The sequence below is a fragment of the Haemorhous mexicanus genome, chromosome Z (assembly GCF_027477595.1).
Source record: "Haemorhous mexicanus isolate bHaeMex1 chromosome Z, bHaeMex1.pri, whole genome shotgun sequence".
NCBI lineage: Eukaryota > Metazoa > Chordata > Aves > Passeriformes > Fringillidae > Haemorhous > Haemorhous mexicanus.
Genome location: NC_082381.1, coordinates 2,566,357 through 2,593,961, shown reverse-complemented (window position 1 = coordinate 2,593,961; position 27,605 = coordinate 2,566,357). Strand labels below are relative to the sequence as shown.

Below are 27,605 nucleotides of genomic sequence, written 5' to 3'. Positions count from 1 at the left end.
CACATTCTCATTACAGCAAGAACTAAAACCAATGAAACTACCATAAAAGGAAGTATTTCCTTCTGTACATTATTTTTATTATTTACATAATACAATATAGCATAGATGCTGGGTAGCTTATGTGCAATACATAAATATGAACTATCTGTACATGTTTGCATATCTAATAACTCAGAAGAACAAAGTTAGAAGCGAAAACCTGATGCTTTTAATAGTGAAGTAAAAACCAAGACTGAACACTGGCAACAAAAATCAGGTAGGAGTAGTGCCTTGTGTATGTATGTAACTATTTACAAATGAGAACAGGCATTACCACAACACTAGTCTAAACCGCATTTGTTTATATAAAAAACACAAGTTTCATACATCACAAAAACCCCTTCCATTATAACACAGAAGTGATATATATTACCAGACAAGCATCAGTGAAGAATACTGCCTTTTCTAGAGTTGTTATTGTACAATGCCATAGATAACGCAGCCCATGCAATACACCCAAGAACACTACAGTCCTATACCCAAGTACAATTAAAAATGATAAAGCAGCCCTCCAAGAGTGGTTCCAGCTACCATTTAAGTCTACAGCAGCAGTATGGTTTTCCATGCAGAACGGTGCAACTGTTACATTTAAAACTAGAAAAATTAATTCCTAATATTCTTTTGAACTTGGAACATACAGAACATAAGTAGTATATGAATAATAAACTGCTCTAGTATTTCAGCAACTTATTCAGATCCATGTTGCTTGATAGAGATCTGTGATATGCCTAGAAACATTTGTAACTCTGTTTTGAAAACCAATCTTACAATAATGTGCTACAGAACATTTTTAGCTAGGCAAGGAAAAGTGGACAAGTCTGTTGCAGGCCAGTTCTTAAGCTCCTAACAGGACATTTCCTTTGGGAACTTTTTTCAAGATTCTTAAGTTAATGCAATCTTTTACAAAACAATTTTCTTCTCATATGTATCGGATTTTTTTCATTTTTCTCAGTGCAGTTGTTAAGTGACTTAAATATGGCAAAGATGCTCATCTTACTGTGATGGCAGACCCCTCTACACAGCTTGCATTCTGCTGGAAAACTAAAACGGGAGTGTGGCAACTAAAAGTAGAACGAGATTTTAAATGATAGAAGTAGACTGCCAACTGTTTTGATGTATCATTCTCCGAAACAGGCATATAACCTTAGCTGAACATTAAATACCTCATGCACATCTCAAAAGGCAGAGCTGCTGCACACATGCAGATTGCATACATCTGTTTGGCACATGTGAACTAGAGTCTGTCCTCTGTGCATGTGTCCTGTGCAGGTTTCTGATCATCCATCTATTCTGGGGAGGGCATATACATTTTCAAGGGCTGTATCTATCCAATTCTGCCTGTAACAAATACTCAAACATTTGAAGTATCATCTAGACAGGACTAGAAGAAAAACTTTCGAAAACCAAGGAAAATGACCATGCACCTGCTCTTTTCATGGTTTTTAGATGTATTGAAAAAAAAAGCCCCACAAAAAGTCAGTCAGTCTTTTCACAAGCACATTAATTTATATTCTCTGAATTTTTTCAGCCACCACAACTGGATTCTCTTTTCTGATTTTTGCTGCAGCTTCTGCTTTGTAATCATATGGGCAGTTATGCTTGTCAGAATAACGGTGAAGTCCACAAAATAGGTTTCCACATCGGCAGTCAAATCCTGTACACAGAAAAAGAAGAAACATTACTAAGAATTAGTTTCTAATTAAGTTGTTAATTAAGGGTGCAGTCATGTCAAAGGGGATACGTTTGTCCACTACAGCACATAGAGCAAGAAAAATAAATGGACTTACTAAGTTGTGTGAATTGTAAAAAAGCTGATAAATGTAATAGAACACAAATTTTGCCAAGTTTAATCTAGCAAGAGGTAACTAATCATGGAAATTTGTTTAAAATTGACACTATTCTCATACCTGTAAGGCCAACCTTCTTCCTGCACATGAAACATCTGTTCTTCTTTGGTTTCGGCAGTTCAGCAGCTCTCTCCTCACTCTCTGAAGTACCAGGCTGAGAAACTGATGGGCTTGGTTGAGTAACAACTGTTAAAAGCACACAAAGAAAACAAGGGTTAAATTTGCTTTTCTTGACTTCATGAGGTATTCAATAGTATGTGTACTTCAAGGATTAATTCAACCCCTAAGACCCTGACATCTGTTGCCTACAGTACTACACTGACTAGTCTAAAAACACGAATCAGAAATAAGAATTTTTATCCATCCTTTCTGACTCTACTTGAGACTCTCAGATTTTTCCCCACATTTCAGCCAGCTAGAAAATACATGGCACTTATTGTATATATCTATACAGGCTTGAAAAGCATGACAGAAATTCCATGGACACTCTTTATATTTAAATAAATATGACCAAGTAACTTAATCTAAAACAGTAGCAATACTGTCACAGCCAAAGTTGCTGAACACAGATACCTCTGTAGAAAATTTAACTAACAGGAGCATATTTTAGAAAAAAAAAAAAAAAGGCATTTAGCAATGTGTTCCTACTATAGTACTGGGTTGTTTTGCCACTTCTGCAGTGAAGTCAGGTATCTAAAGCAGTTCACCAAGGCAGCAGCTAGGAAGCTGTCAATTCTGTGACAAATCCAGAACACAGCTACAAAATACACAGTTCTAAAGAGCCCTCTTTTAAATAACAAAGTGCAGATTTGCATTGAATATCTGTATTTTTTGTAATTTATTCAGTTTCGGTGTTCAAGCAGGTAGAGTCAAAATGAATATTTTTTCAACTGCCTCTTTAGACATCTTCTTAGACATGGCTTTTTTATTGAAAAAAGTGTTTTATCCCAAAAAAATTAAGTTTTTTAATTGATATCCTCTTCATATGCAAAACTGGAACTAAGGAAAGCTGAGAAATGCACTTGTACACAACTGTAATACCTGCTCTTGGTACAAGTTTGCTGAACACTCTCAGAGTATGATAACATCTATCACAACATCTATTAACTACATAATGCATTTCATAATAAACTGAGTACATAAGCCTCAAGGACGTATTTGTAATCAACTTCAGACAAAGTACGGTTTGTTAGACGAGATTCTTTAGAGTAGTACTTGCTTTTTAAAATTGTGTTTGCATTGTCACAGAAAACTTCACAATTCACTGTACAAGAAAGGCCCCAGGCAAGACTTCATAATCTAAATAAGACTTATAAGCAACAAAATCTCAGAAGTAACAGGGAACTTTCAGTGCTCATCACCAAAAAATTTCATGTAGTAGAACAAATGCTAGTATTTTTTATACCTCTACATCATAGCAACAGTGCTAATGAACAACCAAGGTAATTTATAACCTTTTTTTTGTCACATTGCAGATATTTTGTAATTTTTTTTTTTTGTGAAACAATTTGTTTTGAGCAAGATTTTTTAGATGAACAAGTATGACACTCTGAGCTTGTCTTTAAATCCTAAGAAAATCAGTGTTCAGTACCAGTTTGTCTACTAGAGAGCCTGCAACCAAAAACTGGCCGAACAGCCAGCAATATCACAAACTGAGTGTACCTGTTGGATGTTATGCACCTTGGCTAAGAGCTGTCAGCTATGGCCTTAAAAAATACAAAGACTGAACACCTCCCCAAAAGAATAGTTAAATCCCTTTTTTTAAGATCTGTTATATTGCTAGTTTGCTTCAAAATGAAATCCTAATTGTAAGCCGTAACAGACGAATAAAATTTTTGAGCCCTGGGAGCATGCATGCTGTTTGAATCATATGCTAAAGAAAATGTAGAGTGGGGCAAATCAACAGTGACATAAAGTCACTCACAACATACATTAAGAGAAAATGAAAATGAGAAGAGAACCATTTATATCACTGCCAGCACATGTCAACAAGCAAGCAAAAATGAAAACTTCCCAGGAATTACCAAGGCAAAAAGACAGCTTAGTAGATCACTCCACCACAAAACAAAGCCTCTGAGAACAAATTCATCTAGGGAAAATGTTACCAATTACTATGAGTATACTTCCATCTTTGCATCAAGAAACTGCAGCAATGGCAGCCCACAATGTGTAAAGTGATTAAAGTGATTCTGAGAAACTGCAGCAGCACGTTCTCTGAAAGGGCTGCTGAACAGGGTCCTTCCCCCACAAGTAAAACATCTTCCAAGGAGGAAAAGCAGGATACAACATGCAGTAATGGTCACTAAAAGGTACCAAGAAAAGAGGGGACACAGCTCCCTAAATCCAAACTAAAATGTTCCATGTATTACTCGCCAAGAATAAAGGATTCTGCTATTATTTTATGCCAGCAGACTTTAGTCTGATTGGCTTTTATGATGTTAAATGTTCAAAAATGTGCTTCTGAGTAACGGCGAAGACAGATGAAAAAGCTGCCTGCCCTGTTCCCTAGAGCTCAGAACAAAATTCCTTTTCCATCAACCTGCAGACAAAAAATATTGAAAACTGCAGTTGTTCTGCCATGACATCAGGAGCCCCTCTAAATGAAAATACTGTTTGTACAGTTATCACAAAAGGCTTCCTTTAACACAAAAGAAAAATCCAACTGGGCAAGAACAATTCCAGTCCTCAAGATTTCAACTTAAATTCATGCCAGAAATCACAGTGTTAATTAAAGGGCTCAAAATGGTTGATGTATCACCATAGAATAAGTAGCTGAAAAAGTAACTGTATTTTACAGAAACTGTAAAATAGTGGCTACTGGTACCTGTCGACCTGGTTCCTCAGTTCAGATGAAGCAAACTCCTCACCACTAAAACTCCTCACCACCGTAAAAGAGCTCTTAGTGGTACGCATGCAGTTTGTCATCTTGATCTCCAAACTGGAGAAACGTGGAATTGAAGGACGGACTATGTGGTGGATAAGGAATTGACTGGATGGACACAGCCAGGTGTGGTCAATGGCTCTATGTCCAGGGGGAGACTGGTGATGAGTGGCATCCCTCAGGGCTCTGTCTTCGGAACCCTGCTCTTGAATATCTTAAACAGTTAGACAGACAGGGATTAAGTGCATCCTCAGCATGAAGGAGGGGAGGCTAGACAAGGAGATCTGGACAAACTTGAGAAATGGGCACAAGACCTGTCCATCTACTCTGCTACTGTAGATCCCATCTGGAGTGCTGAATCCAGCTCTGGGATCCTCAGCACAGGAAAGATGTAAATCTGCCGGATTAACACCAGAAGAGGGCCACAAAGATGATCAGGAGGCTGAAGCACCTCTCCTATGAAGCCAAGCTGAGAGAGATGGGATTGTTCAGCATGGACATGACAAGGCTGTAGGAATACCTTATTGAAACCTTTCCTAGCTTAGAGGGCTTATACAACAAAGGGATAAATTTATACGTGGGCAGATAGTGATAGGTCAGGGGGAAACACTTTTGAATTACAAGATAGATAGATAGAGATGTTAGGCAGAAATTCTTTACTCCAAGTGTAGTGATGCACAGGAACAGAGGGCTTGGAACTAGATGATTTATAAAGCCCTTTCCAACCCAAATGGTTCTATGGTTCTGTGTAGCCCCCTCCATCACCTTAGTCATGTCCCCTCCTGTCTCTGGTTCAAGACCCGCAAAGATTTACTTCACTCAAATTTTACCAGATCAGTTCTCCTAGTCAAATGCCAAAAACTTTACGGACAACTGATTTTCAGAACTGGGTAGGCTTTTATTAACACTATTTTGGTCTTAAATGACTGCCTGCAGTCACTATAAATATGCATTAGGATCATGGCCAAAAATGGTTATTATCCTAGCAAATTAATGATAAAGACTAATCTAATACTATACTGGAGGTGGCTTCCTGAAAAAGTCTACACAAATGCAGGCACTTCATCACAAATACTGGAAAATTTCCTTCAAATGTAGCCTAAAGATAAGATGCATTCTTACAAGAGGAGCAGCAAGGCCACTGATGGAACCAGTCAGCCACAGGACAAAGTACAACAGCTACTCAATCTACATGCAAAAAGGTTCTACGAACTGAAAAATAAAATTCTTCTTAGACTCATGGGAGTGCCATTCAAAATTAAAAACCACTCTAAGAAAAGAATGTTCTAAGCTGTCAGTAGCTTTCTTACATAAAACAGTATGCTTTTTCAAAAAAAAGCATGTATCAGTATTACAGAGCTTTCACTCTGAAAAGGAATGAATCCAACATTGTGGCTAAAGAAAACACACTGAAAACCAATCAGCACTGTTTTCTAACATTCCCCATATCTAAAGTGAGCAGAGAGGGATACAAAAGTAATGGAATAAAGTTTTTAGAAGCTTCTCTGACTGAAGAAAAACTCACCAAAATAAAATCTAAACACTTTAAACTTCAAGGACAGCAGTGGAATAATTCAGTTCTTGGAAGCGCAGGGAAAGAAACTGATTTGACCGTGACTTGATGAAGCTAACTGCTAACTCCAAGCATTGAAGGAGCAGGAAAAAAAAAAAAATCAACAAAAGAGAGAAAAGGTCAAGTCAGAAGTTATCCAAAATACATTAGATGCATTTCTGCAATCCTGGAGCTGAAACAATAGTAGTAGTAGCAGTAGTAGTAGTAGCATTAGTAGAATTACTAGACACAATACAATCCTTATACTGCATATCAGCACAACTGTCCTGGTTTCAGCTGGGATAGTTATTTTATTCTCACTAGCTGGTACAGTGCTGCATTTTGGATTCAGTATGAGAATAATGTTGATACTATTACTAGTGTTAAATAATAAAACTAGTGTTTTAAATATTGCTAAATGCTTTCACCTTAAAACAAAAGACTTCTCAGTTTCATGTGCTCTGCAAGCAAACAGGTGCACAAAAAGCCAGAAGGGAGAATCACTGCGACAGCTGACCTGAATGAACTACCCAAAGGAACAGTCCACACAACACAACACACTTCCCAATGTATAAATGGAGGGTGTTGACTGGGAGCTGCCAATCACTGCTGGGGAAGGAGCTAGGCATCAGTCAGCAGGTGGTGACCAAATGGAGTATGCACCACTTGTGAAGTCTCTGCGGAGTTTATTCCTCCTTCTCCTCTTTTCATTACAGTTATATTGTTATTACCACCAGCATTGCTTATCTTATTTCACTTTAATTGTTAAGCTGTTTTTATCTTAACCCATGGGGTTTAGTTTTTTCCTCCACAACCGTCCTCAGTACTGGAGAGGAAGAACTGAGTGAGTGACTGCATAGCACTTAGCTGTCAGCTGGGGTTGATAAAAGACAACAAAGTGCTTGTACATAAAATTGTAGTCTGGAAGGATGGGCAGTGCCTATTATGCTTTGTCGAACTTCTGGTCAGCAACTACAACTTCTATGCCAACCTATGTGCCTGTGATAAAACACACAAACAAATCTCCATCATGCTTACTTTCATGAAGAAGAGTGGGAATATAAACGCTCTGCAGCATGCCACTCACTTCTGCATGCCTAACTCTTCTATTTGCGTATTTAATACCTTAAATTAATATGCCTCATTAATACAACATACAAATTCCCCAGTTTCAGTATCACACAGAAACACCACTTAATTTGGTTATCAAAAAGACTTAACATATATGGTGTATCACTATTAGAATAATAATAATGTGCTATCACCAACACATACAGCACCAGCAGTTAGGTCCTCAGCATTTTTCTCTATGCAGTGGACAGCTTCAGTGCTTACAAGAGACTTAATTTCTGAAGTTTTTCAATCAGGAGTGTTTACCAAAGCTACAGCAGGCATGGGAAACATGAAGACAAGCTAATTATTTCAAACACAATACAGAATTATCATATCAGACAATATTATTACTAATAATATTGTTACTAATACAACGGAACTGTTTACAGCAAGCAACATGGTGCAACTGCTACAGCCATGTATGAAAACAAAGCAGAACAAACAAGGTACTCATTACAACCATATTTAAGGAACATCATGTACTTACATCTTGATCTTACCAGATACCATAAGCTACCTTACCTACATCTTACTCACAATATTACCTGGAACACACTGGCCCTACCTACAGCATGGCAAGGGCAACCTGTTACAGGTCTCTCAACCTGAATGCCCAACAGCTGTAAAATAGCTCTAACCCTAACAGCTTGATAGAAAGCAAAGAGATATGCCAACCACCACTGCCGGCTGTCTTCTAACGCTGCTGCTGCTGCTGAATGAAAGGATAAGTTACAGCATGGATGGAAGTTAACAGTATTTGGGTATTTTTAAAATATGTAACTTACACAATACCATTATCAGCTCAATTTCTAGTTTACTTTTTCATAAGCCATACTACTTGCATATAACACTACTCCTTAAATCAGTGTTAGTGCATTAGAAAACCCAAACAATCAAAAAACCTCTAAATAACAACAACAATAAAACAACCACAAAAAGTACTACACCCTTAAGAAAGCACTGATACTGTGTTTGGAAGCACTGACAGAGCTGACTAAAGGCTGATCATTTAGCAAAGTAATCACCTACAAAAGTCTAAGAAAATCCTAAAAATATGCTGTGAAATAAAACAATATGACTGTTGAAATAATCTTGTTTTTAAAACCATTTATTTTTAGTGGTGTTTTGGTTTAGCATGGCCTGGTTTTGGTAGTGCAAGGCTACAGAGGTGGCTTCTATCAGAAGATGGTAGAAGCTTCTTCCATATCTGGCAGAGCCAATTCCTGGTAGCTCCAAAGTGGGGTGTGCTGCTTTTTGGCCTGCCAGAAATGGTGGTAACTCCTCTCTGGTAACATACTTAAGTAGAAAGAATCAGAAGTTGTTGCACAGCATTAGCTGTAATCTCATGTGAGAAGAACAACTCCAGAGACACTAAGGTCAGTGAAGGAGGGGCAGGACACGCTCCAGGCATTGGAGCTGAGACTCCCCTGCAGCCCGTGGTGCAGACCATGGTGAAGCAGCTGTGCCCCTGCAGCCATGGAGGTCCACAGGAAAGCAGAGATCCAAGGGAGGAGCCCCACATCAGAGCAGGGGGATGCCTGAAGGTAGGCTGCGACCCCCAGGAGAACTGTGGAGAGAGGGGCTCTGCTCCCAGGCTGGAGCAGCCTGCCCTTGAAAGACTGCACCCCATGGAAAAGTGACCCACCCCTGCAGCAGTCTGAGGGGTGCCATTGCCCATGGGATGGGCTCATATTGCAGCAGTTCTCAGGGACCTGCTGCTCGTGACATACATTCATATTGGAAAAATTCACAGAGAGCTCTCTTCAGTGGAAAGACCCCACAGTGCAGCAAGAGAATGACTCCTCTTCCAGAGCAGGAGGAGCCTTGGGTGATGGATGGACCACAACCACAGCTCCTGGCACCACTGGGGTAGGAGGCACAGAGGATGCAGGGGTGGGTAAAGAGGGGGTGGGGAGGAAGGTGTTTTGAAGGTCTGTTTTTACTTCTCATTATCCTGCTCTGATCTTGTTAAACTCACACCTCTAATTCAAGTCTGTTTTGCCTGTGACAGGTATTTGGGAAGGGATTTCTCCCCATCCTTATGTCAGCCCATTAACCCCTCATTTTATTTTCTCTCCCATGTCCAGCTGCGGAGGGGAGTGAGAGTCTTTGATGGGTGCCTGGCATCCAGTCAAGACTCAGAGCACTTTAACAAGTCACAAGAAAACAATCATGTGAGTTACAACGGAATTACATCCACCATGCCTTTCTTCAGATGTTAAGTACAATTGTCTTAGCACCAGATTTGCTCTGAAGTCGATTCTAGGTTGCAACCTCAACCTGAGCAAAGAAAAAACACAAAACCCCAACAAAATCAAGAGAAAGAAGCTTGTCAAACTTTATAGTTTATTTTTTCTCAACTTCTCCACTTTCTAGTCAGTTGTTTCAATTCCAAAAGCAGAAAAAGTATAATTTTATGCTACAAGACTGCAGAAAAAATTAGTTTACCAGACATAATTCTTCTTTTAAACTTTCTGATTTGTAAGGGAAGCATACAAAATTTCTTTTACTAATGAACAACTGGCAGAAGAGAATGTGACTTCATGCTGTTGAAGATATAGTTCATGATCTAATACTGAGTGGTTACGAAATTGTCCTAGTGTCAGCCTATGCTTACAGCTACACAGTAATTTCACTAACAACTACATGGCTGCATTATTTCAAGAGGATCATGTCTCAAAGAAAGTACTAACTTTTGTTGCTATTAGGTGATGCAAATTATTTACCATTGTTCCAGTTTGTCTTCAAGAGACCAACACATAATGGATGCTACTGGAAAAAAGGAAGATAAAAAATCTGCCTAGTCCAGACACATCAGGAATTTTTAATAAAAAGTCTAGGCCAGTTTCTCTTGCCTGCAAGACACAGAGTAATGCACCACTAAATATAGCCAAAGCTGTTAAATAAGGATGTCAAACAAACCCTAAGAATAGCATATAAGGACATTATCTTACACTGTCTAGGGATTTGTGCCAAACAACAACACTTAAAAGGGAACTTGGGCATCATAGCAGCTGAAGCTGCTTCATGAATTTACAGGTAAACAACCTTGTGACAGCTTTTACTGGTTTCAACCTACGATACCATTTACAACAATTCCTAAGTATCTCTGAGCTGCTTTAGATTTTTTCCCCCATTCTAATCAATAGTGAGCTGTGCAACCTATCATACAGCTGATCCACAGTACCTGAAAAACAGGTTATACATTAACAATAACTAAAGACTTTTTTTGCAGCTGGCAAAATAACAACTAAGAAAAGTAAAATCACCTATTACTTCAGCATTACTACCATTTTATGCATTCCTATTTCCTTCTTGACACATTCCAGTGGGATTTCATAACACAGCACAATGGGTTAATGAATATTGGTGCAAAGTTGATATTACTTTTCAGTCACATAGTGAAGCCTCTTCAGATGATGTCAGCTACAGAAATTTGACAATTCCAAAAATTCCCGCTTAGTCCATACAAAATGAAAACACACAATATGTTGTATAACTGTACTTTAATTTGTGTCACAGAACCTTGACTTATCATGACTTATGACAATGATAACACCCTCTGTACAAATACTGAGCAAATTAACATCGAGTGTCAGACCAGTCTTTGTTGGCAAAGATATAACTAGATAAAAACCACTTTGATACAGTGCTTAGTAGCATCTGATACCATTTTTATCTCAATGACTTCAAAACTGAAGAAACAGATTTTACCTTCAGCTTGAGTAAACAGATTTCCTACTACACATCAGCTTTTAGTTTTTAAAACTGTTTCAGAGCTGGCAAATAAAATGAAAAAGTCTGGATTTGTTAAAAAACAAAACAAGTGTGTTAAGATATCCATCTGAACAAACTGGTACAAATTCAGCTGTTCACTAGTTAAGCAAGCTGCCCTCCCTCTCTGCCTCACTCGAAGAAATAGCTCAGACACTGAAGTTTTCCTACTCCAGCTACAACTATTCTTCAGTCTGAGAATAAAACTGTTAAAGGGACAACTCACACATAGCAATTAGAGCTGCAACTACCCAACATCCCTGAAACAATGCATTGATTATACCTACAGTTTACTCAATTAGTTCAAGAACCCTAAGCAACGTCTGTTAATGTTTCTAAACTACTTATTCTCCCTTCTCCAACTGCCTCACTCCTCCCTAGAACGAATTTATTAAGCACCCTTCTCCAAATACAACAAGCCATTTTGACTGCCATGAGTCAGCTGGAATTGTTCTGCTAGATAACATACCTAATCCAAACAGTTCCACTTCAAAACAGAACACCTTGCCCTAATATGATTTTAGAGTGCCTCACTTTTAAAAACAAACATTAGGGATCTAAAAAGACCCTCAAAAGTGTAAATTCTTTTACTAACAATTAACAATTTAAAGCTATTCTGGAACTACTCCTTTTTCTTGATTCTGAGGAGACAGCACTCAAAAAGCATCCTAAACACATTTCTTAAGACCACCACCATAACAGGAGTGTCCTTCTGAGAACATACCTGGCTCAGTGTCTGTTTTCGGTGTTAATTCTTCCTCTCTTGAAATGCTCATTTCTGTCATTTGCTGTGTTACAGGCAAAGCGGCAACAGGCACGTTTCTGTTTAAGCACAGTGAAACACATAATTTATATAAGTTTTACATTAGTAATAAAAGTTAGAACTGTTCAGACCCATTAATGAACTACTGGTTCAGTCACTATTGATACATTTTCTCGACCTATGCTTCTACTATCTTCAAAATACACTTCTTTATTCTATTTTAGTTTCTCTAGAAAAAAATAGGCACGCCTGTAACAAATTAGTTCTGTAGATAAACAAAAACCATTCCTTTTACTGCAGCACTACAACACCAAATATCTGAATGATTTTTCAATTTACATGGATTCATAGAGCCCTGTCAGATCCATCTTCTTCTGCAGACACTAACTGCAACAGGGCAGGACTGCTGCAGGCCTTCTGGCACACTCACAACTCAGTCAACTGTCACAGTACAACCTTAATTTTACCTTGTTTTTTCAGATGTGCTGCCAGCAGCACCTTCACAGTTGTTTAAGCTTGTGTCTGCTCTCTGTACAGATGCAGAGTCTGAGGTAGGACTGTTTGAACCACTGGTTGTTCCTATGTAACAAGAATTTGACAAGTTATGAACAAACACAGAAAACACATTAATCAAACAGTCTCCTATACAGCTATGAACTGTCTGTATACAATTTTCAATGCTACTGCTTATTACTTTTTACTTAAAGACACTTTTACTTAACAACCAAAATAGAGATTGCATAAGAAACTGCTAACGTAAGTGGCTAAGTGGGAAAGCAAGTTATGATTGAATGCAAAGCAAATCAGAACACATTACACAGAAATTATTTTTATCTTTACTGTGCTTTAAAGTAGTATTTTCTTGGAAAAATTTTGAAAAATATTCATTCTTTCAGTTCAGCTTCTAGAAGTTCTCCAACAAAATGTTCTAATATTCCTTGTAATCATCTGTATATTTCATTTCTAAAGAAATATAGAAAGCCCCAACAATTCCCCACACCCTTACCCATCGGGCTGATTCTACCACTATTCTGCTGTCGCTGAAGATGTTCTTTGTAGCAAACTGAACACATCCCATTTGTCCTAGGATTTCCATAAAATCCACATCCTGTACTACACAGCATAGGCCCTGGGGTCTGGTTTGTCTCCTGAGTCATCTCGATGCTGTAAATAAAATAAAAAATTGCATTAGGAGCTGGCATGTCACCAAAATCAATTACAGGGTTAAAAGTATAAAGAATTAAAAGAATTTTCTGTAGGTCTGCTCACCCTGCCTCACCAAGTGGTATCACCATTCTTAAAGAGAGTTATATGAACATTAACATACCATTCAAGACTGCAATTTACTGCTAAGTAACATCATTATGAACCTTTAAGGCAAGACAAAGTGTCATCATACTAATACTGAGAAATAATATACTTGCTGAGCACTGAACTGCATGTGCAAGTTAATTTAAATTGACAGCCAAAAAAACCTCCTGAAGTACCAGCTTCTGAGCACTAACAGGGATATACAGAATAAGTAAGACTAAGTTCATACCCACAAAACAGCTTTGGCAAATAACATAGCTTATTTTTCTGGACTCCCAACAGAGCCAAGAGTCTCCAGCAGAAAAGCCCTGCTTTTTTAGCACTGATCCCACATCATTTTGAGGCTAATTTCACAATTACTCTCACAAATGTCTTCCAAGGGAGATAATGACAACAACTCCAAACTATTGAGTATGTTCTGTTACATAGCTTACACATTTACAGAAGAAAAAAAACCCCTTCTCTAATAATGTTCTGTCAAGACTTCTGAGCCCCCCAGCGCCAGTCAGTGCTAAGCATGTTAGAAATAATGTCCTCACCTTCACTGCCTGTTAACCACTGAAAAGCAAGGTTAGTAAAAAACTGCACAGCAGCCAAATCCTTGACTCCCTAAGGGCAATAAAACTGGAACACAGCAATCACGCATTTGCTACAAATTGAAGACATGTAATAATACTGCAGTAATATTTAAATTTAGTAGAAGCTGTGCATATGACATTTTAGTATAAACTTTCGATTGCTGTTCCCCTATTCAGAAACTGTCACAGTAAGAAATATTTGACAGCTGAGACTTGCTAGAAGTCAAAAATGCCAAAAGTAAATTTGTTACTTTTGTGTAAAGAAAAATGCTTCTAATTAAGAGAGCTCACATGGCAAGTAGAAAACTTATGTTTCCCTAGAACAACTACAACTGACAGGTGCCTTTAGCTAAACTAAGCTTCTGGGATGACAGTAAGCAAAACCACGAGAAAGTAAACAAGCAAAATTCATCCTGTCAGCTAGTGGTCACAGGACCTAATTTTCCAGGTATAAATAGCTGTACTATTTATAGCTTTATAACACCTTCCAGGTATAAATAGCATTCTTTCTGGCTACAACACGACTTCACACTTTATCTGATACAGTTTTACAGCCAAACACACCAGTCAAAGGAGCTAGTAAAAAAGTCTGACCCACCTAGAGGAAATCTAAAAAAATCTTGCTATCTTTGACAAGACACAGAACTATGTCTATATAACACAGAAAAAGACTACTTCTGCCCTTTTGTTACTAACCAGGTAAGATCAACACTGCCAACATCAACTGACCTGCTTAATTTCCAAGTTAGTGCCCGAAAATTTCACCATTACTAAATGTTGCTTTAGGTGCCAATTTTAATATTCCAGTACAATCTAGAAACTCAGCAGCTCCTTTGGTCTGCAGAGTCTTCCACTACTTGAAATGCATGCCCCTAACAGAACGATCAAGTCGTTGCTACCCAACGCTGAACAAGTCGTGCTTTACCAGCGCCCGGGAGACGGCCGGGGTTTCAGCCGCCTTTATTTTCAAGGCGCCACCCGACAATGGGACCCCCGCTACCGCAGACGAACCCCGACCGACCCCTCACAACAGCTCCGGGCCGGGGCACTGCCCGCTCGACGGTGCCGCTGCCGCCGCGCCGGATCGGTCACATGGGCGGACGAGCGCCGGCGCTTCCGTCTGTCAGGCGGCGGCGTGACGGGGCCCGGGCCGCCCCCGCCGCCCGCTGAAGTCAGTCCCTATTTTTATCTCCCGCAGGCCGCCGGCTCCGGCGGGAGGAGGCGCCGGCGAAATCCGACTGCCCTTCCCTTCCAGGGAGGAGCGGGGAGAGCGGATGCCGACCTGCAGCCCAGAAAATGCGGCATCACCAGCCCGCCGCCTCCCGCGATCGGCGCCCCAAAGCAACCATCGCTCCGCCAATGCGCCCCACAACCCGGGACGGGCAGGGTTACACCCAACTGCTCCTCTTCGAGAGGAGGGAAAAAGATAACTGAAAAAGGTCCTTCCACCAGGACCCCCGCCGTCATCAGCCCAACTCGGAGGAAGGGGAGGGTAAATCCCGTCAGCAGCCCCGGCCGCGCACCTCAGTCACCCCTTCGGCCCCGAGGCCATGGCCGGGCGGCCGCCGTCCCGCCAGGCGATGCCACACTGGCGGCGTAACGACAAAAACGAGGGCCCCAACACGCGCTGAAACCAGCCCGAAAACCCGGGCACTGCGTGAGCAACGGGCTCACTGACCTAAATACCGAATGGCCTCAACACCCTCCTTCCGAAGAGGGATCACGACAAACACGAGAAACACAGGAACAAAACAAAAGGAGGATGCACAAAGGCTGCGCGGGCCACTCGGCGCTCACTCGCGCTCGGCAGAGCCCAGTGTCGGTACCGGGGCACAGGGCGCTCCCCGGGCGGCTGCAGTCCGGCGGCTGACTCAGACAAAGCGGGGGGCCCGGCCAAGCGTCCGCAGTGCCGCGCGTCTTAACTGCGTCCCCCACCCCCTCCGCCTCCCCCGACACCCGGACACAAAAGACAAGCAAGACTGCCGGGCTGAGGAGCAGCGGCAGCAGACGGGGTTGTCCGGCCGGGCCGCTCCTCGCAACCGCCTGAGTCACGGTCGGCCCCGCCGCCGGCAGGCCCCACGCCGCCGCCAGACACAGGAACCTCATTGTCTCGCCGCCTGCGTTGCCCCGCAGCGGCCCCGCCGAAGGCCGAACGCAACGAGGCCGCCCAAGAGGAGGCCCAGGCACACCCCGCCGCGGTGAAGGCCCCGCAGAGCCGAGCCCGGCCTGCCACTCCGCACCCACCTGTTCCCGGCGGGGGCCACAAACCCCGCGGCGGGTGCCGGAGAAGGCGCCGCGGACAGCTCCGGGCGGCTGCGGGGGTTGCGGGGGGCGCCGGGCTGGCGGCCGCGCCGCCGCCGCGTCGCTCCTTTGTTCCCGCAGCGGCAGCGGCGGCCGTGTCGGCAGCGGCGCGAGGCGGGACCCGCCGTGCGTGGAAGGCGGGCGGCGGGAAAGCGCTGGAGGCGGGTGGGTGGGGAGGGCGAAGAAGAAGTCGGGGACGAGGAGGAGGAGGAGGAGGAGGAGGAGAAGAAGGAGGAGGAGGAGGAGGAGGAGGAGGAGGGAGGAGCCCAGCCCGCCCGGCGGCCGCGGCTCCTCCCTCTGCCCGCCCGCCGGTGCATGCGTGCTGCCGCCCGCGCTCCGCCGGTTGCCGCTCTGGGGCGTTCTTCCCCACAGCCACGTCACCGAGCGTCCAGGCCGCGAGCGGGGAAGGCTCCTTCCTGGCTGCCGGAGCGGCTGCTTACCGCTAGGTGTCCGGGGGACGGAGTGCCTCAGCGCCGGCACGTTGCGGCTCGTCGAGTCTTAGAGAACGTAGATTGCTTTTAAAATAGAATTTTCTTGTGTATTTCTTTCTTTTATTTGACCTAAATTTGCCTGCAAGATCCAGGCGTCTTGTGAGATAAAAATGTAAAAATGCAGGAGCATTTCGTCCGGTCTAAATTTTTGATCATAAATTTAATTGGCAGTTGTCTGCTAACAGTTCTTTTACTGCTCTGAAGAGCAGAGCTTCACAGAACAGAAAGAATAAGGAAATAACTACACATTTTACTTAATCCAATGATAATGAGCTAGTTCTACATGTCATTTTGGACAGAATCTTACCTTCTAAGAGGTTAGTACTTTCAAAAATACCATGAGATTCACAAAAAATTGCCATGGAGACCTTTTCTAAGTTGTAATGTTTGGAATGTCAGGGACCCATAAAAGGTTGGGCACCCTCAGGGTAACCCCACAATTTTATCACAAGGAGCAAAAGAATATGTGCATCCTTAGAAGCCACAGCTTCAAAAGATTTTGGACCTCCTGTTGTTTGCTTAGCAGCATCACAAGCAAGCTGCCTTCTGAGGAAATGGGTGACTGGTTAGAGGGACAGACTTTTAAAGACTTCTTCTCTGATGAACATATTCATTGTGGAGCAGAAACATACTGCTTCCATTGTCTTCGAGCTGTTACATGTTGCATGCATGCTGGTTGCATGTTGTGAATTCTTCAAGAATGTGGGTACTTAGAACTTGGCAGATGAGGCAAGCAGGAGATAAGTGGTTTGGGAATCTGAGCAGGGTTCCAGAAACTCCTTTAAAGACTGTAAGCTCACCTCCTGATGAAGGCCATCTGCCCTCTGAAGAGACTTGAGGTGTAGCATTCCTGAAATGCTTTGGTGGAGATACATTGTTTTTAGACGTGTGGAGTGCAGTCCAACAGAGGACGGAGTGACCATTTTTCCCACCAATTCATCTCTAAAACATGTTGGACTACTTTATGGCATATAATTTTAGGCTTTCACCTAAGAAGGACAGTAAAAGACTGCCTGTACTTTCTCCCTGCTACTTTCTTCTTTAATGCTGACATTTGAGTAACTCACCTCTGTTGTAGGGACTAAAAGAAATGTAGAGGATGACTAGACTACAGGGTCTTCATGTTATTTTTCTGTGTACTACTGAAAATATTGTGAGCTCCTATTCCAAGGTACAACAAGATAATAGTTAATTATTTTTATAATCATACATATTATAATATTAGAATTATCATTACTGTGGTGTAATTTAAGGCATGCTGAGTTGTGAATGTCTGTGACTGTGGTGAATAAGTGCCTCAATGAAGCTGGCTGTGTTGATCCTGGCCAGTGCTTCTCAATTTCCCCTCCTTATTGTGCCAATGACACACCAGTCTTGTCCAGACTAATTTTAATCTTCAGAGTTTACTGTGCTCCCAAAAGTCGTGTCAATTCATGGACTATTCTGCATAATATTTTCTTTGTGCAAATCCTCACATTCTGCTCTCATATCTCTAATTTTCAACTCTCAAGGCCTCTTTTTAATATATGATACTTTTTGCACCTTGTTTTCTGATGGTGCTTTAAATAGTTTTTCATCAACCGATTACCCAATGGCTGGCTCAGCTATTAGTTTAATTTCTCTAATGGCTGCATTACTTTAAAACTGAAATCAATGCGCAGAATATAACCCATGGTTCGATAGTCTTTACTTGTGACTGGAAAACTATATCTGACCATAGGAATTAGAGAGGTTTTATGTATTATTTCTCCATCCAGCTCTTTTCTGCAACATTACAAGAAAGAAGCCCACGTTTGTCCAAAGCACTGCAGTTGTTTAAGATACTTAGATGATCTAAATCAGTGGTGTCCAAAGTGGGCCCACATGAGATGATCTGATGGGGTGCAGGAAGGAAATATTAGAACTTCTGTAATGTATGTATACAACTGATAAAATAAGTGTATGTACACTAGGTGTGTGCACTCAAAAATGCTTTACTAATAAGGATGCACAAAAAAAGTGAAGTTGTAGGAATCATTTTACGTCACACATTAGAAATCTACGTCACACACTTAGAAATCTAAGTAATTGCTGTGCCCTGACAAATTTATCAGTGAAGACCACTGATGTAAATTATGTTAGGTTTTTGTTGTTGTTGTTGTGGTTGGTTTGGTTTTTTTTTAATGCTATAAGAGGATAGATTATTTGCTTTACTTGGCCATGTATCTTCCTCTCCATTATTTTCCTGAGAAAAATTTCTGTAGTGTATATCTTCTTCTCTTGATAATCCTGATTGATTTTTTTTTTTTCTTTTTTTTCCTTCCTACATTTAGATAGGAGTCAGATAGCGTCATTCAGAATGCAGGGAATTTCTGCCCGGTCTAGTACTTTATTTTATGTATCTAACAATTAAAATGTTGCCCTAATTTGCCTTCCTTGTTGGATTTCTCTGTATTTTTGAGCATCTTCTAAGCAAAGACCAAACTGTACTTTTGTTGTGGTATTGCCACAGGTCCTGAGACAGGGAATCTGAAAAGTGACCAGTTCTCAGTCCTGTAGAATCAACAAATGTGTGAGTATTTCAGAGAATGAAATTCAGAGAATGAATTGGTGGAACCATAAAAATATTTACCTTTTTAAGCTGCTTAGATCCTTCATTCAAAAGAGCCCAAGGAATTCTTGTGCCTTGAAGCTAAGACTGCATCAAGGACATAGAAAGGAATAAACTTTACATCTGGTGCAATATGGAGACTCATGCAGTACTAGCAACATTGCAGTGAATAGGTTTACAGGGTAAATGTAAACCTGGTTTACATTTAGGTTTAGGGTATTGGGTGTAAAGAAGCCAAAATTATTTTATGACAAGTATGGAACATTTTAAAAGATGGAATTTTAAAGGCATAACTGAAACTTGCATATCAGGACAAAAATGTTCCTCAGAACAGGAATAAGACAGCGTACTGCCGACTTCAGAAGATTAGAGCTAATATGAGGCATTACTCAGAGTTACTGGTCTTTGAAAATTTCCTTCCTATTTATATTTTTAACAGACCTTAACTGAGCAGTAGGGATTATGCTCACTTTTCACTTAAGATGCCTTTTGCGGGAAAACGGATTGATAGCCCCAGATTCTAATAGTTATTTATATTATTGTATTGTTTTATAGTATTACTTGAATTATGTATTATATGTTATTTATAGTTTTATTTAGATGTCATGGCTACATATGGATACATAACAGTCCATGAAATTTGTGACTATAGGAAATAGTAATCATGACTTAAAAGAAGACTATTAAATACAGTTTGATTTCAAAGGAAAATAAACACGTTACAAGAAATATGTTCAGATGCTTTAGATGGACATACATTTAAACAGAAGGGCAGATTTTCCATTCTGATACACCCTTTGTCTTTTTTACATCTTTGCACTGAGGAGAGACTACCTCTGAGTACTGGAAGCTTAAAAGCAATTTGTTTGGACTTTGGTTCAGTTCTCAGGGATGTCCACAAATACATGCATGCCTGCAAAACTGGATAAAAAGGGATCTGTACACAAATAATTTCTTTCTGCACATTTAGTGGTTTTATGTTAAAATGTTCTTCTGGGACATTAAGGACTGACCGAATGATTGGTCTGTGTTATGTAAAGCATATCACCTTCAGATAGCACAAGTTGCTTGGTGAAGCATCCAAGCCTCCCATCTAAGTGAAATTCTAATGTGCTTCTGAGGTCTTGCTTATTTTCTGAATTTTTTTAGGTGTTCAATGGCCTGTTTAAGATGGAGTTATGGTATTTCAGAGTGCTGTAGTGCATGAATGTCCGTGAAGGGGCATCATGGCAGCTACTGCAATTTAAGGTGACATAAAGACACTTCTCTGTAAACACAAGTACTCATTAGCAGAATTTCATTAACTGATAACACCAAATTTGTACGTATCACTAGATTTGCAAGCACACCAGAAATCTCAAATATCTCCATTGTATCCCCTCGTAATTCTGCTGTAACTCACACAGAGGTTAGCAATGCATCCCTAGAGAAGCCAGCTGTCTGATGCACAGACAGACTGAGACAGTCTTTAAAGAACATGCTGTGGCAAAGTTCCTGTAAGCTCCACCCTGAACAGAAGCCTAATGTGTCCTTCAAGGTGTCCAAGTTACCACACCTAGAGATCCATTTACCTAAAATTCTTAAAATCTTTTGAACATCTTGATTTAAGTGACTTTTGAGAAGTATGTAGCAACTCAAGAAAACCAAGATGCACATTAGCCTGATTTCCATAATGACTTGTTTCATGTAGTGGCCAGCTTGGATTCTGCAAAGGGATTAATTGCGTGCCAACCCAGTATTCTTACTGTGGCAGCCTTAGATGACGTTTCCTCAATTTGTGAGTGTAAAAGCATTCATGAAGAACTTTCTCTCATAAGCCATCCAACTCTTTTCAGAACTGTCCATGTTCTTGTTTTGGCAAGTCTTTAAATTCTCTGTAACTTAGTGTATTTCAAAAGCCTTGTAAATGCAAAAAAATGCAGGTAATTTTGATTAAGATAGTAGTATTCATGTTTCATATCCAGAAGTAAGATATGTTTGGAAAAAACACACTGCCACTGCTGAGAATGCAGTTTGAAACATAAAGAATATGAAGAATAAAAAACTCTGAGAAAGCATTTACTTCATGGCCCTCCAAAGTCACCACAAGCCTTTATGCTACCTGCTTATTCATTTCTCAGCACTTGAAGATTTGTCTGTGCATTCCTGACCCATTCCCAGATACCTGATGGCACCAGTTTCTATAGTTTCTAGCTTCTGCTTGTCCCTTTGATAGTCTTAATTTAAAAAAAAAAAAAAAAAAACAAAAAAAAGAGACAGGGAGAATTAATTTATAGAAGATTAAGGGTAGTGTTTACCTAAAATATAGGATAATGGTGACACAGAAGGGAGTGCAGATGGCAGCAGGGAGAACTGTCTATACAGGTGCACTTGCCAGAGTGTCTTGCCATTTTGGGTAATATTGGATGCTCCCTTGCATTTTAACCTGAATTAAAATGCAAAAAAATCCAGTGATTGTAACATTGATCTATAATATTGATACATAAAACACGTAGCATTTTTCCTGATGATGATCTCATTACATTTGCTGCTTCTTTTATTAAGCTCCCACTCTTAGCAGAAGATGCATTTCTCTCCTGGGATGAAGAGGGCCTGCTGTACTGGGATCAAAGTGGGAATTATGCTGAACCTTTCTAGAAATCAGATCAATACCTTAGTGTGGATTTATGTACTAACTTTCAAACATTTATCTAATAGACTGGGACAAGAGCATGTGTGGTGACAGTGAAGAATCAAAGGATCCTTGGTGCCTTGCCATTTGTTTAATCCTTTGGAGACTACATCAGTGCTCACAGTACTCTCCTTGTTAAATATTAGCCCAGCCTGCCAAACTAGTTCACAGACTCAGTTAAACCTGTTTCTAGACATACAGCCTGAGAAGCAAATTTACTGCTATGAATGTCTCCCCTTGGCATATGATTACTTTTTCTACTCTGATGGTAGGTGGGATTGGCCAGTTTAGTTTGTTTTCTTCATGATCTGGAGGTTGAAGGCTGCAGAGGCAGGGAGAGCCTCCACTGAGAGTGGGCCCTCAATGTGACGGTATTAAGGGAGATTTCCAGGTCTATAGCATGGGCAACACCAGGGGATACCTTCCAAGACCCTTTGGCTTAATTTATTGAGGCTCACCAGTGGTCTTGCAAACCCAGTCACCATAGGTCTGAAAATCCCTATAATAGTCCTTTAATAAAATATGCCTTCAAAAAGTACAACACTTTACAATATGATACAACACAGTACCACACAATACAGAACAATACAATCCAACACAATACGGTACAATATAATAAAATAATGTTATAAACATTTCTTAATCTGGGAAAATATATAAATTATCAGAATTCTAAGGAAGTATTAATTCTTTGGACATTCATTGTCTTTTCTTTCTTCTTTCTCCGGTATGCCTAAGTGTGCTGTATATCATATATATATATTCATCCTGTTAGATTTTCAGTACCTGTGCTATATTTATTTGTTTTAAACACTTCTTAATTTTTAGCATCATTCTTTCTGATGGGTTTCCATTGATAACCTTTCTATTATCCTCTGGTTTCAACATCACATTTTTTTCTTAAATCTCACAGTTTATGACTAAGGCAGATTTTCAAGTTAGGTAGCCATGGGGGAGTTTATAGAAGGTGTTGATATTGGACTGAATTCTTGGAGCTTTGGATTCTCAGTTCAGTGGAATTTGAAGTCCTTTCTTGTTCATCTAATTCTGTGTCCTCATGGTCACAGTAGTGGTATTTCCAGAACATTTACAGTACTTTTTCAAAAGATATTTTCTCTATCATCAGAATCCCATCAGAAAGAAGCTGTGCAAAGTTCTTTTGTACATGTTGAAGAAAGCCTTTTTTACAGTGTGTTCCAAAGATTCACATATAAGAGAGACTAATTTTTTTTTTTTTCCTGAAAAGAACTGCAGTGGCCAGCAGATACCTTTCTTAAGTGGTCAGTTTTTAAGAAGTAATTGAATATCACCTTGTTAGCTTGGTCTTGTCCCTTCTTTCCGTTCGTGTAGACTGTGATAGATGAGTAATGTGATGGCTGACTCTCACAATTAAAACACAAATATAATGTATATATGTTAAGAGAAGTTTTCTAGACTTAATTGTTTTACTCCCCTTGCATTGTTATCAGGGGGGTGGTCTGGGTTTGGGACATTTGGGAGGGTCTCCTTATTACTGTGGCAGCGCCTGGCCTCCAATCAAGATTTAGAGAAGTGAACTCCACCACTGGACAGTGAGGCAGGAGTCGATGGACAGAACTTTGGGAGGGGCTGAACGGCTAAAAGGCGAAACGTCCATTGTGTGGGTGAGCATAAGGTGGGAAAAATCCTCTGCTGCCAGCGCTGTAATATTTTCTCTATTCAGTCTTTTATTGTATTTTTGATAAAGTTTTTATAAACTTTTAAAAAATTTTTGGAAGTTAGTAGCATTTCTCACAAAACTATTTGTTGAAGGAGGTGTGGGGTTTGATTTAAGACAAGTTAAGGGGGTACACAGTCTAAAGTGAATTACCTCCCCTGCAGTTTAGCCAATCCCTTTCCACCAATAAGGAGAAGCAAATGTGAGTAGATGTAAGTGAAAAAAGAACAGTTTACAAAAAAAAAAACCAAAAAAACAGAACAGCAGCAGGTGAAAGCCATCAGTAACCGACACTAGTTCCTAGGTGCTGAAATGTCACTGAACCCGGGCACAGAGTGACGCTCCAGCTGGCAGAGCGGCCCCATTGCCGGGGCTGTGGGGGGACAGAGGGAAGCGGCGGCAGCCCTGCCCTCCCCGTCCACCTCTGCCGGCAGGAGCTCTGTCTGCGAGTGCGGCTGGCAGCTCTGGCGGCTGGTACTCGCTCAAGGGCTGGAACTAACTCATGGAGGGATGACGTTCTACTGTCGGCAGCAGAGAGCAAGCGCCGGCTTGGGCAAGTCAGACTGCTGTCTCGCCTCCTCCTCCTGCACTCCATAGCTGTCAATGCTGCTGTTCATATGGGTGTGTTGCAGGGGCAAAAACAAGCGCTGAAAATGGTATCCTCTGGCCGTTACTGCTGCAAAGTTCCCTCTGAAACAGTTCCTGATTGTGAAATGCAGCTTCTTGGGTTGCTGCTGTTGCCAATAGAGCCAAGAGGCAAGAAGCAGGAGGGGCAAGAGACAAGAGAGAGCCTAAGAGTCAAGCCAACAAACAGGAGAACGCAGCTTGAGCGGCTCTGACTTGTGTAAGAAACCGGCACCCCCCTTCGCTGCCCTGCGTTTTCATTTCTGCCTGAAGGGTCCTGAAGAGGCAGTAACAATTTTAAGCACAGATAGATAAGGAATACAATAACATTTTTCTTTGGTTACCCCAAACTTTGGTTACACCAAAATGGGTAACCCAAATGGGGATTTATCTCACCCCTATTATTCAACTTCACTTTTGGAAAAGCACAACAGAGCAGAATTACACCTAAGAGTGTAGTTTAATATTGAAAACATTTATTTCCTTTGTTCAAAGGAGCTAGCTTTTGCAAGACAGAAGTAATATACCTACGAGCAGTGTTTTGACAAAAATGATTACTACAGCTCATAAAACACAAAACTGAGATATAGAGTATGGGAGATCTTAATGAAGTCTGATTTCACTGGCAAAAAAGGGTAAATCTGAAGTATAACTAATAATCTGAATTTATATTTGTGTAATCTTTGTGAGGGTTTTTGTAGCTTTTTTGTTGGGTTTTTTTGTTTGTTTGTTTATTTTGTTTGTTTGATTGTATGTGGTTTTTTTTAGTTTTTTTTTTTTTTTTAACTGGTAGCTTTGTATTTGGGAAATTTTCACTCTTCCAGTGCACAGAAAGTCATACACACAGCCAGTGGGTATTTAAATAGACAGTCTGTTAATAATGTTCTGCGAGTACAACTGCTGATTGTGAAACTTCATTTCTTGACTGCCTCTTAGCCAAATTAGGATTTAGGTAACTGAGGTGCAAGTCTGTTCAACAGATACATCTTGATGATGTTATCTCTGACTGAGTCTATGCTACAGACTCTTCTGCTGCACGCATCTTTTAATGCCAAAACTATGTTTTTGTACCTGTGGCTTTGTTCATCTGTAGAAGCAACAGGAAAGCAAATTTATTTTACTAATACCAGAGATCTTTTGGTGGAACAGGAGTGATTTTTCAGTACAATATAGCAGACTTGCTATATTATACTTTTTTTTCCTGGCAAAGGCAGAGATACCTGTTTGCAGACTTAACTGTAGCACTGGCATCTTGTAATCTGTTTTGATTCGCTTGGAATCTCAAACTTCTTCCCGTGTCCTCTGAAAATTAAGAAATTATTAGTGATCAAAAATGCTTTTCTAATGTCAATGCAATCTTTGACAAAAAAGAGATTTGGGAGTGGATGTGTAGGATGGGGTCACTGGGGAGAAGGGACATCATAGAGGGACCCTGGCACCTGTGTGCTACTGAGGCAGTGCAATGCACGAAGGCAGACCGGGAATCTGTCAGTAAATGCACTAATTAAACATCTCTTCTTGCCTAAATTCCAGCTAAGGGGTCACACCTTCCACTTTCTGTTTCTTCCACACAACTGTTTTCAAGTACAAACTGGGACAATGCTGAGGTCTGGGATTCAACTTGGCATTCCACATCACTTGAGGTATAAAGTGCATAGCCCAGTTAGTTGACCTGCACACTCAGCAATATTGGAGCCATATTGAGGAAAGTAGAATTGAAGCCAATTCTTGATAGGATCAAAGCCTATCAAGAAATTGGAAATTGGTGCGCTTAGGAAATTGGCTGAGTTACTCAAGGAACCAGAAGAAACGTAACTGTGATTGTCATCAGTCTCAAAATGATGACCTCAAAGTAGTTTAAATTAGGTAGCTGAGAATAAGGAATGGGTATAAAAGGTGACAGCCAACAGAGGAGCACAATTAGCCCTAATATTTTATAACATATATTACTCGGGTCCTTTTGATTGTGAAACTCTGTCTGTAATGGAGCAAAATATAAAATGCAATATGAGCATTGCAATTAGGACAACAGAATGAGGCCAAAGATAGAAAACTCTAGTAGTTACTAAGCCTAATCAGAACCTTGTAGAAATACCTGTGGATGATACTAAATATCAGTTGTTCTCTTTTGGGGAAGCTGGTTTTATGGCAAATAGATAATCAAGATGAATATTTCTTCCCATGGAAGGTACCGATGGTGCACAGGTGTCAGAGCGTAAACAGTCTCAGGGTATCAGGACTATTGAACCATGAAGAGATTATAGTTTGCATTTTTCCATTCTCTGTTTGTCTTTGCTATTCTTTGAGAAAAAACTGCCAGTGTTTTGTTAATGTAGAAAACAGTGTGGTTTACTCTCTAGAGGCTGTCTATCCCAGGACATTTTGAATGTAGTCTAAGTGTTGTTACTGATAAAACTCCAAAATAATATAAAGTAATGAAACTGGTAATGAGAGGAAAATACAAAAATCTATGGAAATTTTGCTTACAGATTTTCTTCTTGTATCTCTTGCTTGTAGTTTCAGCCTCTCACAGGAATTCACCTGGAAAATACTGATGACTTTTCAGTCATGATACCTCACCATGTCCTGCAAACAGACACTTAGAAAGTTTTATGTCTGAGCATTGGGTATTAATCCCTTCCCTTTGCATAACAAAATTAACCTAAGTGTTATGTGCAATTTTATTGGCTTTGTAGTACATGATAGAGATAATTCATGCTTTGTAACGGTATAAAAATTATAAGATCCAACCATGCCTCTGATCCCCATGGCCAGAAGCAGGGCTTTCCTTTCTATACAAAAGATTTCCTGGACTTGCCCAGATAAAATCATGGCTATTAATGAATGAATGAGTCCTTCCCGGGCAATCATCAACCGTTTCCCAGGAATGTCCAGAACATTCACAGAACAGCACCTGGAAGAGATTACATCGAAAAACAGGCACGTCTTGGCTACAGCTGAAAGGAAGACCATTTCGAGGAGCCCAGACAGCCATCCAAGCCCATGGACTGACTTTTGTACAGGACTGAATCTGTATAGTTCCTGTTATACATATGTAGGAATGTACAGAAATCTTAGGTAATTTCTGCTCCAGGCAGAATAAACTGTATATAAGCTGGCTACCTGGAGCAGTTGTTGTGACACTCTGGCGAGACGCTGACACTATGTCAGTTTGACCCAGGTTCACCCAGTGTCAAAGTCTGGGGTTGATGCTGTCTTGGCTGTGGTGGTTTTATAATATTCTATTTTTGGTTGTCAATCTAATAAATTTATAAAATTTTTTATAAATTGGGCTGCTGATTTGATCATTTACAACAGCTTCTACTACTGAATCAGGTTCTGTGACTTTGCCATGTTGCAAAGTCATAGAACCT

At 40.6% G+C, this 27,605-nt stretch overlaps 1 protein-coding gene across 1 annotated transcript; it reads right to left on the bottom strand.

Moving 5' to 3' along the window:
* Positions 1-55: 55 nt before the first annotated feature.
* On the bottom strand, positions 56-16,289 carry ZFAND5 (zinc finger AN1-type containing 5). Its single transcript, XM_059873510.1, has 6 exons — positions 16,103-16,289; positions 12,976-13,133; positions 12,437-12,548; positions 11,931-12,028; positions 1,947-2,072; positions 56-1,693 (listed from the first exon to the last, which is right to left on the bottom strand). Exons 2-6 carry the CDS (start codon positions 13,124-13,126, stop codon positions 1,545-1,547), a joined length of 636 nt encoding a protein of 211 aa, XP_059729493.1. The 5' UTR covers positions 13,127-13,133; positions 16,103-16,289; the 3' UTR covers positions 56-1,544.
* Between the last annotated feature and the right edge of the window lie 11,316 nt (positions 16,290-27,605).